At 38.5% G+C, this 14,587-nt stretch overlaps 1 protein-coding gene across 6 annotated transcripts in view; it reads right to left on the reverse strand.

Moving 5' to 3' along the window:
• Window positions 1–11,337: 11,337 nt before the first annotated feature.
• HDAC9 (histone deacetylase 9) overlaps window positions 11,338–14,587 on the reverse strand; it is a 96,332-nt gene continuing 93,082 nt past the window's right edge. For 4 of the 6 annotated variants that reach the window (XM_010023868.1, XM_010023867.1, XM_010023869.1 and 1 more), the window contains one exon: window positions 13,092–13,921. In XM_010023868.1, the coding sequence (XP_010022170.1) occupies window positions 13,601–13,921 (321 nt within the window). In that variant the 3' untranslated portion in view covers window positions 13,092–13,600. Of the gene's footprint in view, window positions 13,922–14,587 lie in introns of all 6 variants that reach the window. The other 2 variants (XM_010023864.1, XM_010023865.1) reach the window with 2 other exon arrangements.

A 14,587-nucleotide genomic window follows, 5' to 3' on the forward strand; every position in this document is an offset into this window, starting at 1 on the left:
ATGGTGTGTCATCACTCTTTTATAGGGACTATATGCTTACACTGTTGTAAGCTGGAAGAATTTAGTTGTGAAAGGGCTAGGTTTTATCAGTAAATACAATTCCAAAACATTCAACAGAACTACAGGAAACAGTAACCGAACTGTCACACAGACACAGCAAAACTGACAGTATTAAGGCAATGTAATTTTTGAAGTCCTTCCAGTTGGAAATTCAGCTGGTATCTCTTATGACAAACTTGATATAACAAAACACCTTATTAGCAGAAATACTTTACTTTCTACTCTAGTGGGAGGTAGACATTTTATGAACTTCACACTGCATGCCTGTAAAGCTTTACTACATGTCAGTATCAGCTCTTTGCATTAACGCAGAAGAAATAATGCTAAACTAATGGGTTGCAGTAGAATGTGAAATGCAAAGCAGAGCATCCTTTCAAGGCAAGGAGGCTCATCCTTCCCACTTGCAAGGTCCTTTCGACAGGAGGACAGAAGTACTTGGCTAATGTGACAGAGGATAAGGAAGCACCCAACCCCTACTGCCACAGTCCTGGGGGATCAGGATTAGAACAGGTACAAAATGAAGAAGAGTTTTAGTATTTCAAAATTTGATTACTAAGCGAAACAGTAATTCTTACTTTTGCTTTGACTATGGGTAGTACATTGTCACGCTACTAGATGATGGGCAGATTTTAAAGATGTGTTTTAGTATGGCCATTTAAAATACTCTTTAAGTTTATCACACAACGTATGTTTTACAGTTATAGCACATATAGAGCAAATGTGTTATAAATCGAGACAAATCTTAACAAAGCAAGATGTCTGTTGGCACAGGCAAAAATAAAAGTGTATCTGAGGGTGCTACTACTCCACTTCCATGTTCTGATGCCTTTGTGCATGCAATTTAGTAGCATATATGTAACTCTGGAGGAGCCATTTTTCAAGTAATCTGGAGCTTCTGGATTTCTGAAAATCAGGCTTTAAGAAATGTGACATTCTTTCCACACATCCTTCTGGAAAGTTCATTCTTCCTAATTTAAAAACCACAGCAGCAGCAGCCGCCTTATGGATATACATGACAGCCCTTCTGTGTCTTTCTCCTTTTCCTTAGTCTGTCATTTTTGGACTTGAATAGTGAAGCCTGCTCTTGCCTGACTCCTCAGCATGATATTTTTCACCATGAATCCAGAATCAGGCTAATATAGTATCCCTTTTCTGGGGGAAAGGGGGACAGACACCAGGATGTAGAGGACAGCGGAATGTTCTCTACAAACTCCAGCCTATTAAGTTTTTCTCGGTGTTCCCCTGGTTTCTTTTAAGTAGAGCTGTCATCAACACTTGCTAAGTTATAACACCCTGAAGACTCACACAGTGAGTTATAATACATGTTTTCTATAAATCATGCAAAGACACATGCACTGCTTGTAAAGCTTGTGTAAACCTCCATATACACACCTAAATACCTAGGTGTATATACACAAAATTCATCTAAATGTATAGTGGGGAAAGCAAAACCTGCATAATGTTCTTTCTGAAGTTCTTTGGTAGAGAAGCATGTACATATATGAATGGGTATAGGTGAGACGGCAGCATATGCTCACACTTGCTAAGTAAGTGGGAAGTAGTGTCATCTAGTGGTTAGCTCAAAGCGAAATGTGAGAGGAGCCGTAAGTCAGTATATAGGAACAAAATTTCTAATTCTTGCCTTGCTGTATTGTGCAATTTACAATGAATAGAAATTATTTCCTGTATCTCATTGATTCAACTAGAAAACAGGGGGGAAAGTAAAGCAAGTAGATTAATTACTGTTGAAACTTACAGTAATTGAAGCTCATCCAGTTTCCAAAAATGTGCAAATAGACAAGTCTTTCAAAGTGTAGGAACTCCTTGTAAGATGGAACTAATTTGACTAAAAGCTGGTTCTTATTCTTTTCTCTTCTGACAACATGATTGTTAGAAATTATATCCTCTCACAGTCCAAAGCACTCTCTAGTGTCACTTCTGGCTGCAGGAAACATGGACTTGAGCACTTGCTAACAAGTGAAGGAAGTGGTGGTCTTGAGCACAATACTTAAAGCTAAGTGTATGACTAATTTCTCTGTAGATTTGGGGTTTATAATATGCATGGAGTGCTGTAATCTGTCAATCTGTCTTAAATTGTTATCAACAGACTTAAAGCTGTAATTTGCAGATATTTCTTATCTAAGAATAACCATAGAGTGTAACATAAAAGCTAATTTACACCTGGGTGTAACATTATTGGTCTGATTATTTGCAAGGGAATCTAAATTAGTTTCACTCATTACAGTTTTATCTATTAAAATGAAAGAAACAAAAATCTACTGAAACTGTCAAATGAAGGGCTAACCATAGTAGAAAGGAGCAGTTATTAACAAGACTTTTCCAGCTGCCCTTGCTAACAGGCAACTCTAAAATAACAGCGATGCATGTCTTAAGTTTCTGCTAACAAAGCTGATTTCTGACCAGAAGGCTAGAGTATTCCTTTTCATCTATTAAGCCCCAAAAGTGACAGTACTTCTTCATATCCCTAATATTTCCTTTTCGGCTCACCAGGGCCAAAATGTCATCTTTTCTTGTAAAACAAAAAATCAAAGCCAAATGGTTAAAATGCAAAGTTTTGGTTAAACAAACAGTCAGTATTTCAGTGGTTTTATCTGCAGCCTGCAGAGCAACTAAACAAAGCCAAGATATTGTCCATCTCTTTGACAGACAAAGAGCCTCAGAGGTCCAGAATGACATGCCCGGGGCTGGCACGTGATTAGAGTAATTAAATTAAATAGCAGGAAACATGTTTTCCATATGCCATTGCCTGGCCACACACAAACTGTAACAGTAAATCTTTTATATTACATTGGTTCAGGGAAATGTAGAACCATTTTAAAAATGCATGATGCCCACAAAAATAAAGTTAAAGGGAATATAGTGGCATACTCACCACACTCTATGGCTTTGGTCATTGGCCTGAAATGGCAAACAAGTTCATTCCATATTTATTTATTATTAAAGGTGCAGCTCAAAATGCCCTGAGCACGTGAACATTCAGGAAGCATTACTGGGTGTACACTGGAGGGTAGTGTTGATGCTCTGGTTCAGAGAAAAAAAACCCCAAATCCTCCCAGTAAGGAGAAACATCTCAGATATCCTACAAACTGAGATCCTAACATATCTCTGTCAGTCTTTTGCAATAGTTGGGCCCTCCAAATATGTATTACAAAGGAATTTTTGTCTCAGTTCTGTTTTCCACAGCAATACGAACTCAGATTTCTGTGTGTTCCTGGCCAGTTGTTAGAAATACAGCATGTTTTATCCATGTGTGTTATCCACTTAGTTGCTGGCTTGGCTTAAACCATGACAATGTGCCATAATACAGTCAGAAGAACTGGTAGTCACTGGAATCAGCTGTCATTCTTGCATTTATTTGTCACTGCAGTATGAAGATCAACTAGAACACTTACTAATCTATTTCCAACTCATCTTTCACTGGTTGATGATGCCAAATTAAATCACTGATATTTCGGCTTTGTTATGTTTTTGCACAATAGGGAGAAGGCTGCAAATCAGTTTGGAAGGAGCTATTTATCAGTGAAGTCAGTGATTTAAATAGTCCAGTCCTTGAGATTTTTTTAGGTGGTGGCATACAGAAACATTTCCTATATATGATAAATTCTGAAGACTGCAAAATGCTCTTAAAGGGCAGAGAATGAAGAATTCGGGAAAAACAATCTTAGCACATGACAACCTGTCAATAAAAGTAAAAATGTGTTTCACCATTTTCTGGTGAAATAGATACTAGATAATTTCATAAGCATTTTAGATATTCTATCTTCAATTTATTTCCTTGTCCCAGAATGCTCAGAGGCGAAAACAACAGAAGCTTCAGCGCTTCCAATTTCAGGTCCAGCACTGCCCTATGGTATTAAATTTAATAATTAATTCAACAAAATCAAAGTACAAGCTTCCAGCTGGAAAAATAAATGTCAGTTTACCTTTGAAAAGCAGTGTAAGAAAGATGATAGAACACTGATAGTCTTGGATCAATCTTTAGCAGTCATAGTATTTCTCAGGATACTGAAGTGAGGTTCAAGATGGAGAACTAGGAATTGGGACTTATTTCTTCTGCTTCTTTGGATGCTTTCTCTTTTAACTACTCTCTATTATTTGATCAGGAAAACTTGAAACAGTGAATCTAAGACTGTTAAAGGAGACAACAATGACAGGAAAGCGAAAACTAAGAACTCATGTTGGTAGTAGGTGGCAGAGCTTTTTTCGTTTTTAAACATTTCTTCAACTGTCTGAACTCTTCTGTTACCTGAAAGCATCAGTGCATTTCAACCTAAATTATTTAGCCTGAACTTTCTATACAATGGGTTAAAATGATTAGTTATAAGGCAAATCAGTTAATCCCTTGTTACCATCTTGTCTTCTGAGAACAAAGACAATAGAGGAGGTTCTTTGCAGCAGGTAGAAATCTGGAGCCTCTGTCTGAGGTAGTGTCATCCTCAGAAGGGGACAGAGTTGCCCTCCAAGCCAAGGAGGTCTCCCAAGACTAGGTACGAGGTGACCTGTAAGATATTTTACAGCTGATGCTTCACCTCCTCTGCCTCTCCCCACCATTATTCCCACAGCAGTGCCAGAGCAAGGAGGACATCCCTCCATCCGCTTGTCCTGCTCCCCAGCTGGCCTTGGCCTCCAGGCACTGTCCCTTACCTGTCAGAAGCAAACCCTGCCATGGGGTGGCCGAGCATGTCTGTGAAGCAGCAGTAACTAAAGGCTCATAGCCCTTCCCAAGAGGGTCTCTTATGCCTCTGATCATCAAAAATGGGGCAAATCTGGAGTACTCAGCTGAGGGGCTTGTACACCAGCAGGATGGCCACAGGAGAGAGAAGGGGCTGGGGAAGATTCTGGTGAGGAGTTATTTCCCAAAGGGGAGAAACACTGTGGTAGCTTTGGGTGTAATTGTTCTGATTTTGCAAAGTATGCAGCAGTAGCGACCAGTACTTGTTAACTGCTGATGCAACAGCACTGGAATCACAATCAGTGGGGAAGGCAATAGCTGACAAGTCTGGTTCTTCAGTAGGAGTTGAGATTTACTTTCCAGCTTTTCCTTTTGCATAGAGTATCTCAGCTGTGTAGTCAGCTGCATACCTTGAATCTCCTTGTTTATTTAGGCCCGACCTCTTAGCTTAAGGGATGAACTTTGTGGCAGTAAAGAGCAGAATATGTATATATGGTCCTTCTTGACGTAAGTTACTGTTGCATTTAAAGGATTCTGCAGGTTGAATGCAACTAACCTCAGTGGGATTGTCCCCCTTTGTTCTGACTTGCCAAATCCTCCTCCATTTCTAAACCCCTCACCTGAAAAGTCTTTTTGTTCTTCCTTTTCTTTTCCTTTTCAATACTTAGCATCCACATTACATCAGAAGAAAGAAAAAATAGGAAATGCCAGAAGCACATGAATAATAACTTGCTATACATCAAACATTAAGTGCATTGTCTTGTGATTTCATTAATTACTTGCTGAAGTAATCATGCAGAAGAGGAGGTAGACACAGTAAACCTAATCCTGGTAAGGAGCTTCCAAAAATTTTTCTTCACTAATGTACTAATGTGACACTTTGGGTGCTATTCTGTAAGTTAATATTCAGCCTTTTGCAATGACATTAAATGCGCAGGTGACCATGACAGTAAAAGAAAATCGGACACTGACTTCTTTCAATGACTATCTAAGTTCACAGTAGCCTTTCAGGCTTAAATGATCCACTTAGTCATGGCCTCTAGGATCGGGTACTGAAAATCAAATCTATGAAGCAAACTATGCTGTGAAACTTGTCTCTCTGCGTTGACTACCTGCAGTTCACCTTTATAATAGCAGCTTCACAAATGCTGTGCTCCTGTGGGTATGGCATCCCACCAGACTGAACCCTCTGACTCTTCTCTGACTGAGTGTGCTCTATGTCAACTAATTTCACACCTTGAAAGCACAAAAAGAACAAGCTGAAAATGAGCTAATGTACTTTGAGTCCTTTTCCTTAATTAAAAACTGGAGGCAAAGGGCCAGAGAGGATAAAGAAAGGATTACTTCTCTTAAAAGGGAGTCTGAGCCACTATAATAGTGACATATAATAGTACCTAACTTGAAAGCAGTCAATTGACTTTGGAAAATGAGCAGCTTGCTTGGTTACCACATTATTGATCAGTATGGATAAGGAACAGTCCCCATGCTCATTCTCAGTCTCCTCCTGCAGGAATGACTCTTGTTCCTGTTCCTTTTTCTTGTTGGTCCTGTGCTGCCTTCTCAGAACCTGCCTGAGAATGGGTGGAGATCATAGAATCACAGAATGGTTAGTGCTGGAAAGGACCTTAAGATCATCTTGCTCCAACCCCCCTAATAGCCAAATCAGAGCTATGGAAGTCAGGTGTCCCTGGAGTGAGCCTGTGGGGCTGGCACTTGCCATTTTTACTTTTCTGTCAGAAACACCAACAGAGAGTCTTTGAAGCTCTCTGTATTGAGGCAGTAGCTTCAGAAAGTTGAAATCTGTGCAGAAATGAAATCTATGTCTAAATAACAAAAGAATTATACAAATTTAGAAACAAAAAGTTCTAGAAAGATGTCAAGGGATGTGCTGTTGAGCTTGGGAGCCTTTGATGCCAAAATGGAACAAAATCACCTTGAGTGCAGTCAGGTAGCTGAGTGATGGAGCCATGCTTTCTGATGTGTAGTAACTCTTCAACTTGTTTTTTTGGTAGAAGAGGATCTAGGAGAGCAACCCGTAGAAGCAGCTGGTCTCAGTACTTATCCCCTTGTGCACAGGGGGAAACGTTTCCCAACAGCACTTCTGCCCTGTGCTCCTTCTGGGTCTGTTCAGTAATGGAGATCTGCTTTAAAAATCTGCAAGATGCTACCTAAAAACTATCACGGTGCCTTTCTTGATGGGAGCAGAAGGAAAAGGCTAAGTAAAGGGTTGAAAACCGAATACTCCATGCTTCCCTAGCTGCTATACAGAGAACCTGAGCAAAGCCTTCTTAAGCCCTTGCCATCGCTGTGTTTCTGCAATCTCATAGCTGTAATTTTCACAAGGCCCTTTGCTGAGGAAATACAGGCAGTATGAACAGAAAGAAAGACCTCCTTGGCCTCCTGAGAATTCAAAGGTCACAGGCCAGAACATGAGAGGAGACAGATTATGCACTGCTTTCTGCATTAGAGCACCTATGTCTCAAAGGGATTCAGGCTGAGCTGCTCTTCCAGCACATTAAATGGAGCTTTATGAAGATTTAGCCAGCAGTATACTGAGGTGTGTGTTTATTCACTCTCACAGTGTATGGGATGGAAGAAAATGAAAACTTTAGTGTGTGCATGTGTCTGACAGAGAGATATTCAGAGATCAAACCAGAATTCTCCCAAAAATGAAGCATTTAAAGAAGCAGCTTTCCAAGAACACATAATCCTCTTCAATAACAATAATAATAAAACCCTGTGCTGCTTGATACAGGAAATGATAAATTGCCCAATGGTATGAAAGTAGTATCATCTGACTGTCAAAATGTGAAGTGGTAATTACTGGGATCTGGGCTTACAGACTACAGATTCATGCTAGCTATGTACCGTGATGAAGTAATTTTGCCTAGTGTTGCCCCAGCACTCTCCTTACAGGCTGCTCTCTCTGACAAAAGGAAGCAGTAGCAAGAGTATGAAGCTGCTATATCCTAAGTATCTGAAGGAGGAAAACAGGTATAAAAAAATCTTTGATTGAAAAATAAAAGCAGTATCAACATCAATCTATTCAAGTACCAGTGAAATGATATAATTTTGTTATGATTTAATGCCACGTGGTCAGTCAGACAATTCAGTTCTTGATTTAATTATGTGATAAATCAAGTCCTACTGCCTTCTGTAATGGAAGGTTTACGAGACAAACAAAAATAACAATTTTCTTGGCAATCATTAAGAAAGTAGATTTTGATACTTTACTTTCTGGGAAGAAAAAAAAGGATAATTTTCAAATCCAACTGGAAATGAGTAATTAATTGTGATCTGATTATTGTGCCCTTTCACATAAAATTGGCATTAAAAAAAGAATTATTCTTCCTGTAGCATAAGTTTAAAGACCACAGTTAGAAACTTGATGAACGTGGACAGGCTTTTAAGAGTAGAGATGACTGAACGGTGGCTAAATATTCAGATGGGACTTCTCATGTAGATGAATGAAAAAAGTTAACAAAACAAATTCAGCTACACAACCCTCCATCCCCTCGCTGCATCCATCCAGTCTATGGCTCAAGTTTGATGCCTGAAGTCATAGTGCCAGCTTGTGTTATGTCAGGGTTGTACTGCAACTGTGCACCCACGGACTTAAGGAAGGGCAAAAGGGCACAAGGTTAGACAGAGCCTCTCTTACTGGTTATGCAATTAAAGTAGACAACTAAGTATAGTTGAGCTAGTATATGTAAGACTGTGGTGGCAACCCCAATTAGGAGAGAGGACAGGTGGGGAAAAGATTACTTGGAAGTCTGATATTGTTCAAAACTTAGATTTCCATTTATTTGAACCTCCACAGCACTTCTCAAGGCCAAAAATGTCGTAACATGCTACCACTTTGGAAAGACAATGTGTGAAGGGTTCTTCTAACAGTGTGTCCTCCAACCAACCTCCCTTATATTTAAGTTAATTCAAGGCAATTACGGAAAGTAAAGTAATATAAATACAACAAAGGCTCCACAGTGAGATTCAAAACATCTCATTTAATCAGCTAATTAAGGCACTGAATCACTTATGGGTAAGTAAGCATCTGGTCTGTCAAAACAACTCTAGTGACTAAGGCCCCTATGCAGTTGCCACAGAGACTTAGACACCCCTGCATTATTTCAAGTTATTAAGCTGGTATGCTTTTAACTCTCAGCTACTGGTGAAACAACCCTTGGGGTCTCCAATAGCTGTGCGTGCCCCAGGTAGAAGTTGGCCTTTATGGGCTAGATGGGTTATAGGGCTGGAATCAAAGTAAGCAAAAGGAATGTGACACTAGAGCTTAGTGAATGGGGACCAAAAAACCCATCGTGGCCAAAAGATGCCACTTCTTAGTCCTCTTTGTGTGTGTGAGTGAGTGAGCATAGCCAAGGAACCCAGGTTTTCCACTGGCTATGCAATCTGAGCTAACTGCATTTTCAGCTTTTAAATCAAATTCCAAATTAGGCTGAAAGAGAAGAGAAAAAACAAACAACAAATGCGAAGCACTAAGCCTAACAGATGCAAAGTATAGTGTCTACCAATTACAGTGGTAAAATTCCACAAAAATCACTGGGATTATCGCTCTAGCGCAGAGACGATAATTTATCCAGGATGCTCATCTTCTCTTTGCCTGAACAGCAATTCAGCATACGAAGTTCTAAGTTATATTCCTCCACTGAGCAATGAGGTAACAGAAGCCCCACTACCGCCCAGATAATGGGAACTGTGTAAGGAAATTGGAAACTAAACAAATAAATGAGAAGCAAATAAACATTTCTTAAGTGGATAAGTAGGACATGCTGCTACTGGGACAGAATACAGTAAGGCAATTAATTTGGCTTAGCTAATTTTAGCTGCAAATTGTGAAGTGTTCATAAAGGGGAGAAATAAGTAAACATTTTTAGGTTGGTGCTTGGGACTAATGTTTGTAGATTTTTACCTCAGAATGCCAGTGAAGATAAAAACAGGGTATAGTTGGTGTAAGTAACATGGAATAAATCTTAATTATCCTGATGATAATGAAGATGGAATGAAGATAATACACAAACGAATTGCTGAATAAAAAAAGATGAGTGGTGGTAGTGGCTGGAGTGCTCCTCCTGCGCTGAGGCAATCAGCTTTTAACCCTATTTCATTAATGTCAGAAGATGAAAAAAAGGCTAATGTTACAGTATCTACATTTGAGTAATGTGTGTCTGTCTTGAGCATGTAAATATTATGAAGCATTTTCTCTCGCTTAGTAGTAATTACTTCTAAATTAGTAGCTACACTGGCTTTATTTTCTGGACAACAGGACAGAATAAGCATCTATTGTGCCAAAGGAAAAAGAAAAAAAGGTATGTACATCATTCCTGGAAAAAGATAAGGCTTGCGACTTGTAATATTTATGATTATTTTCTTCCTTATGGGTGCTATGATGCATAGTAAAAAAAGTAACTTAGAAAAAAAATCTAGGTGTAGCCTACAAACCAGGAACGTTGTAAATTGAAAACATTTATGGCTGTTCCTCTAATTCTGATGTAAGTATTTAAACAAAAGGCATCTCAATAAAATCCCTGTTGAAAGCATGATTTACTTATAGACACAAGATTCTAAATACATGATAAACAATAGGGCAAGCAGTGTAATAAAGATAAACTGTTAATGCTAGTTTTAAGCTTTCCTAAGCTAAAACTTGACTTTTTACCTATTTTGGGGGAATGTTACTGATGAAACATTACTTTGCTGCTATTATCAGTGAAAATGATCAAAATTGATTTACAGAAATACTTATTTTTACATATTTATGTTGCTGAAACCATTTTATTTTAGTACCATTTGTATCAGAATCAGAGCTGTTAAGAGCCTTTGCAATTTAAAGGAACTGTTAGAAGAGCTAGAATGCAACAGTTTTCTGAACTCTTGGTAGGAACAATTAATGCACAGTAGCAACAGGGACATGCTGCTATTGGAACAAACGCTTTTTCTCTAGATCTGAAGCAAAGTTCAGGACATGTCATAATGCATTTAACATCTTCATGGAAGGGCTCAGGTGTTACTCTAAAGTTGGACTTTAAAGGTAGTATTCTAAAGTAGGACCGACTTCACTGCCTCATGCAATTGCTTTAATGTCTGCGAAGTTTGCGGATTTCCTCCTCCCCAGCATATTTACATGTGGACTCTAGTTTTGCAGAGGTCTTGAAGAATATCAGAGGTCAGTATAAGCTCAGTTTCAGATCAGCACCTTTTGGGTTCTAGGCAAGTTAGAAACATAATGGAAATAAGTTCAGATAATTAGGAGCTAAGAAACTGGAATTCACCTCTACCTTTCCTATATGGTACGATATATGATCACATGTTCAAGACAGATGCCATGATGGGAAAATGAGCATGCATCAATACTACTCCACATTCACTAAAACTTATGATGGCTGATGTAGGATAAAACAAGAGACCAAAAAAAGACTTTGTGTAATTATTCTAAGAATAGTGTAATTAAAACCTTGCTCCTGAAAGCTTGATTTGTTTCAACAATGTGTAGTGAACATATTTGGTTATACAAAGCAAAAGCACAACTAAGTTATCAAATTTACACAAAGTCAGATATCTGAAAGGTGATCTTTTAAAAAAAAAACTTTATTTGAGAAAGGAAGAGACTTATATCAGAAGGCAAAAAAAGGGAACATACAAACAGAATATATTTACAACACAAAACAAGAGATCACCTCTAAGGGTGTAAATTATAATAAATACAGTAGATTTAAAATGTAAGAGACAATAATCAATTAGAAATGTGGTTGTTTAAACCCAGTTTTCCTTTTCACTGGTTCCAGGTAGTTTCTCTATTTTAAATTTCATCCAAATTTGAAAGATTCTGAAATTAAAGTCCACTAATGTATTGGGGTTTCTCACCTGAATGACATTATAAAAATATCTTGTCTTTCGTGAATATATGTCTTTGAAGTGATATTGTACAAAAGTCTTCTCATTTGCAAGTTTCTCCCCAAATAAAATATATTTTAAAAGATGCGCTATCCCTTTTTGATGAGGCTGAAGTTAGATTTCAAAGAAAATTAAAATTATACAGAAGGGGAAAAACATTTAATTTCACTCTTCTATTACTTTTTGAATGTGAATGTGATTTTTTTCATCCAAGATGAAGAAAGACTGCTTTTCAAATATGAAGCACACATAAAAATCACCTGTGTTTTTTTCTCAATTAATATATCTCTTCTATCTAAGGAGGCCTTTCATATTAACAGTAACTATTTAGACATTTGTTTGGAGATCATCTAGGAAAAAGGATAATGTATCTTTAGAAGTTGCAACATTTTAAAAGAGATTTAATAGTATTAGAGCATAATGTAAACAACACATGCTAATAACATATTTTAGAACAATTTCTACATTTGGCAAAACAGCTATCTCTCTTGAAACAGGATACTGCACCTTAAAATACCTCAGCTTTAGAAATATAAATATTTTTAATAGAAAAAAAACCCTGACAAGGATTCCAGGTCAGTTTGGGATTACCCATATTAAAGGGGATCTTAATACAATGAATCTTTAACTAGCTTAACAAAAGTAAACCTATAAAACAAGGTAAACATATCAAAAGGGAATATGAAGGAAATGTTTCACTGGAAAGCTTCCTTAACAATTTCCCTACTCGCTTTGTTATTTTCTTTGACAATAAATCAATTCATAGAGTGCCTTTAAAAACAGAGGGAGCGCTGCCCCGTCCCCCCCGCCCCGCATTCCTCAGCACATGAATCACTTGGGCTTCCTGTTTCCATAAGGCATTTCCTGCCCCCCCTCCTAAAATCACTTTTCTGCAGGAGAACAGCGGGACCTGACAAAGTATCGACTTAAATAAACAGGGCCTTCCACTGCATCCAGCCTTGCCCTGCCTGAGCGGACGGCAACGGAAAGGGATGCCAGCACGCTGGCTGCATACGTGCACTGTGCCTTTCAGCTCACCGACAAGCTGAAGTCTCCCTTTGCCAAGCTGGCATTTTATGCACAGTTGTTATTTCAGTATTTGTCCATGAGACCTAGCAGTAAAGGTTATGTCATACTGTACGATTAGTCTTTATTTAAAATAACAAACAAGTGATCGGGTATCAGTTGATAACGATAACAGTTCTGTGCTTTTCCTGCAATATCCTAATAACTGATTGCAACCTAATGCTGCCTTTTGCTTGTTGCCAGTACTTGCATCTGCTACATTTAAGGATGTCTCTGTGGACGACATCATCAAATAAGACAGAATGAAAAATTAACTAAGCAGTGCAAAAAAAGAAAACAATGCAATTTTAAACAGTGCCTTGCCTCTTTATATCCACCTTGTAAATTGCATCCACCTCTTCTCTAAATTAAACTTTATACATCAGCCTGGGACCACTGATATAGCAGTCAGTACCTGTCTACTGGGAAAAAAATACCCTAAGGTTAACAACAGTGTTCGAGACTACAATATGATACAGTATATACAGACAGCTGAAAGCAAACGTCAGAGGATTCAAAATCAGAGAAGGAGAATGTTTCATCAATCAGGACTGGAAACTAATTCCAGCAATTGCTGATCTCAACAAGCTAGGTGATAGGAGTTCTCTTTCACTAGAATTAAGCGATGTAATGTAATACAAAGTCTGGGCTAATACAAAGTCTACGAGCTATTACGCAAAGATTTATATAGAGTAAGTGACTGCAACAGGTATTTTCTCAATTAGTGGCCATAAGGATGAGCTTCACTATGTTTTCAAGTGTGCATACAACACTTCTGCCTTAGTTAGATTCTTTGAACAGTAAATCAGGATTTGTCAGATCAGTGAATCAAAACACAACTGCCTACCAAAGCCTAGAAAATGCACATGATGCTCAGATAATAACCTTAATTACAAATCCTGGAGCTAAATCTTTGCCTATTACCTGTTGCATAAAAGCAGCTTGCTCCCCAGATTCCATTTGCTGGGTCTGAACATCCTCATCACTGTCCGGTGGCTCCTCTTTGACTTTCACAGCCCCCACCTGCTGTCCTATTCTGTCATCCACACCAGCACTGCTGCTCTCAACCCTAATGCTGGCACCGCTGGTGGGAGCTTGCTCTTCCTGCATCGAGTGATCTCCATGAAGTTCTTCTTCAGCCTCCTCCAGGTGACTGCCAGGCTGCTTGAGCTGCTCAATGGACTTAGAGAGCATCTGGAAAGAGAATGGGGGAACAGTTACTGACTCCTTTCACTGATGCCAAACACAAAGAAGTACTAGAATCTGCAGCAAGCCCACGTAGCTATGGATTGCTAAAATACTAACCTACAAGCCAAAAAAGAACCAAAATTCTTAAGCAAAAGGTCACTTGTTATTCTGCAGTAGAAAATACCATGTATGTAGAGAGTGCTATACAGAAACACTAAACTAAAATAAGGCAGAAGAATGAAAACATTACACATCTATTACACTGGTAATCAAGAGAAACTGGGCTCCTTTCATACTCTTCAAACTTAAATGCAGAAATTTATGTAACTACATTACAGTTGATTTCCACAACACAACCTCTTTAAGTTCTAAGAAAATTAGTAATATGGGTAATATTTTGTTATAAGCAAACTAGGTAATGTTCACATAAGCTTCTCTATCAATTAAGGCATGAAGGCACTGAAAGGCAACAAAGGAGTGGTGATAAAGAGCTGGTGTCAGTCCCTCTCCTGTGGCACAAAGATATCACAAGCAGATCTGCCTGCGACTGGAGAGACTACAGCTTTGTCATGCATGGTACAGGTATCCCAGTTTAAGGAAAGTACAGTGATATAACATAGCTACCCGGAAAATACTGGTTTTATACCACTAACTTCTATTGTAAAGCTCTGT

The sequence above is a fragment of the Nestor notabilis genome, unplaced genomic scaffold, assembly GCF_000696875.1.
Source record: "Nestor notabilis isolate BGI_N333 unplaced genomic scaffold, ASM69687v1 scaffold351, whole genome shotgun sequence".
Taxonomy (NCBI): domain Eukaryota; kingdom Metazoa; phylum Chordata; class Aves; order Psittaciformes; family Psittacidae; genus Nestor; species Nestor notabilis.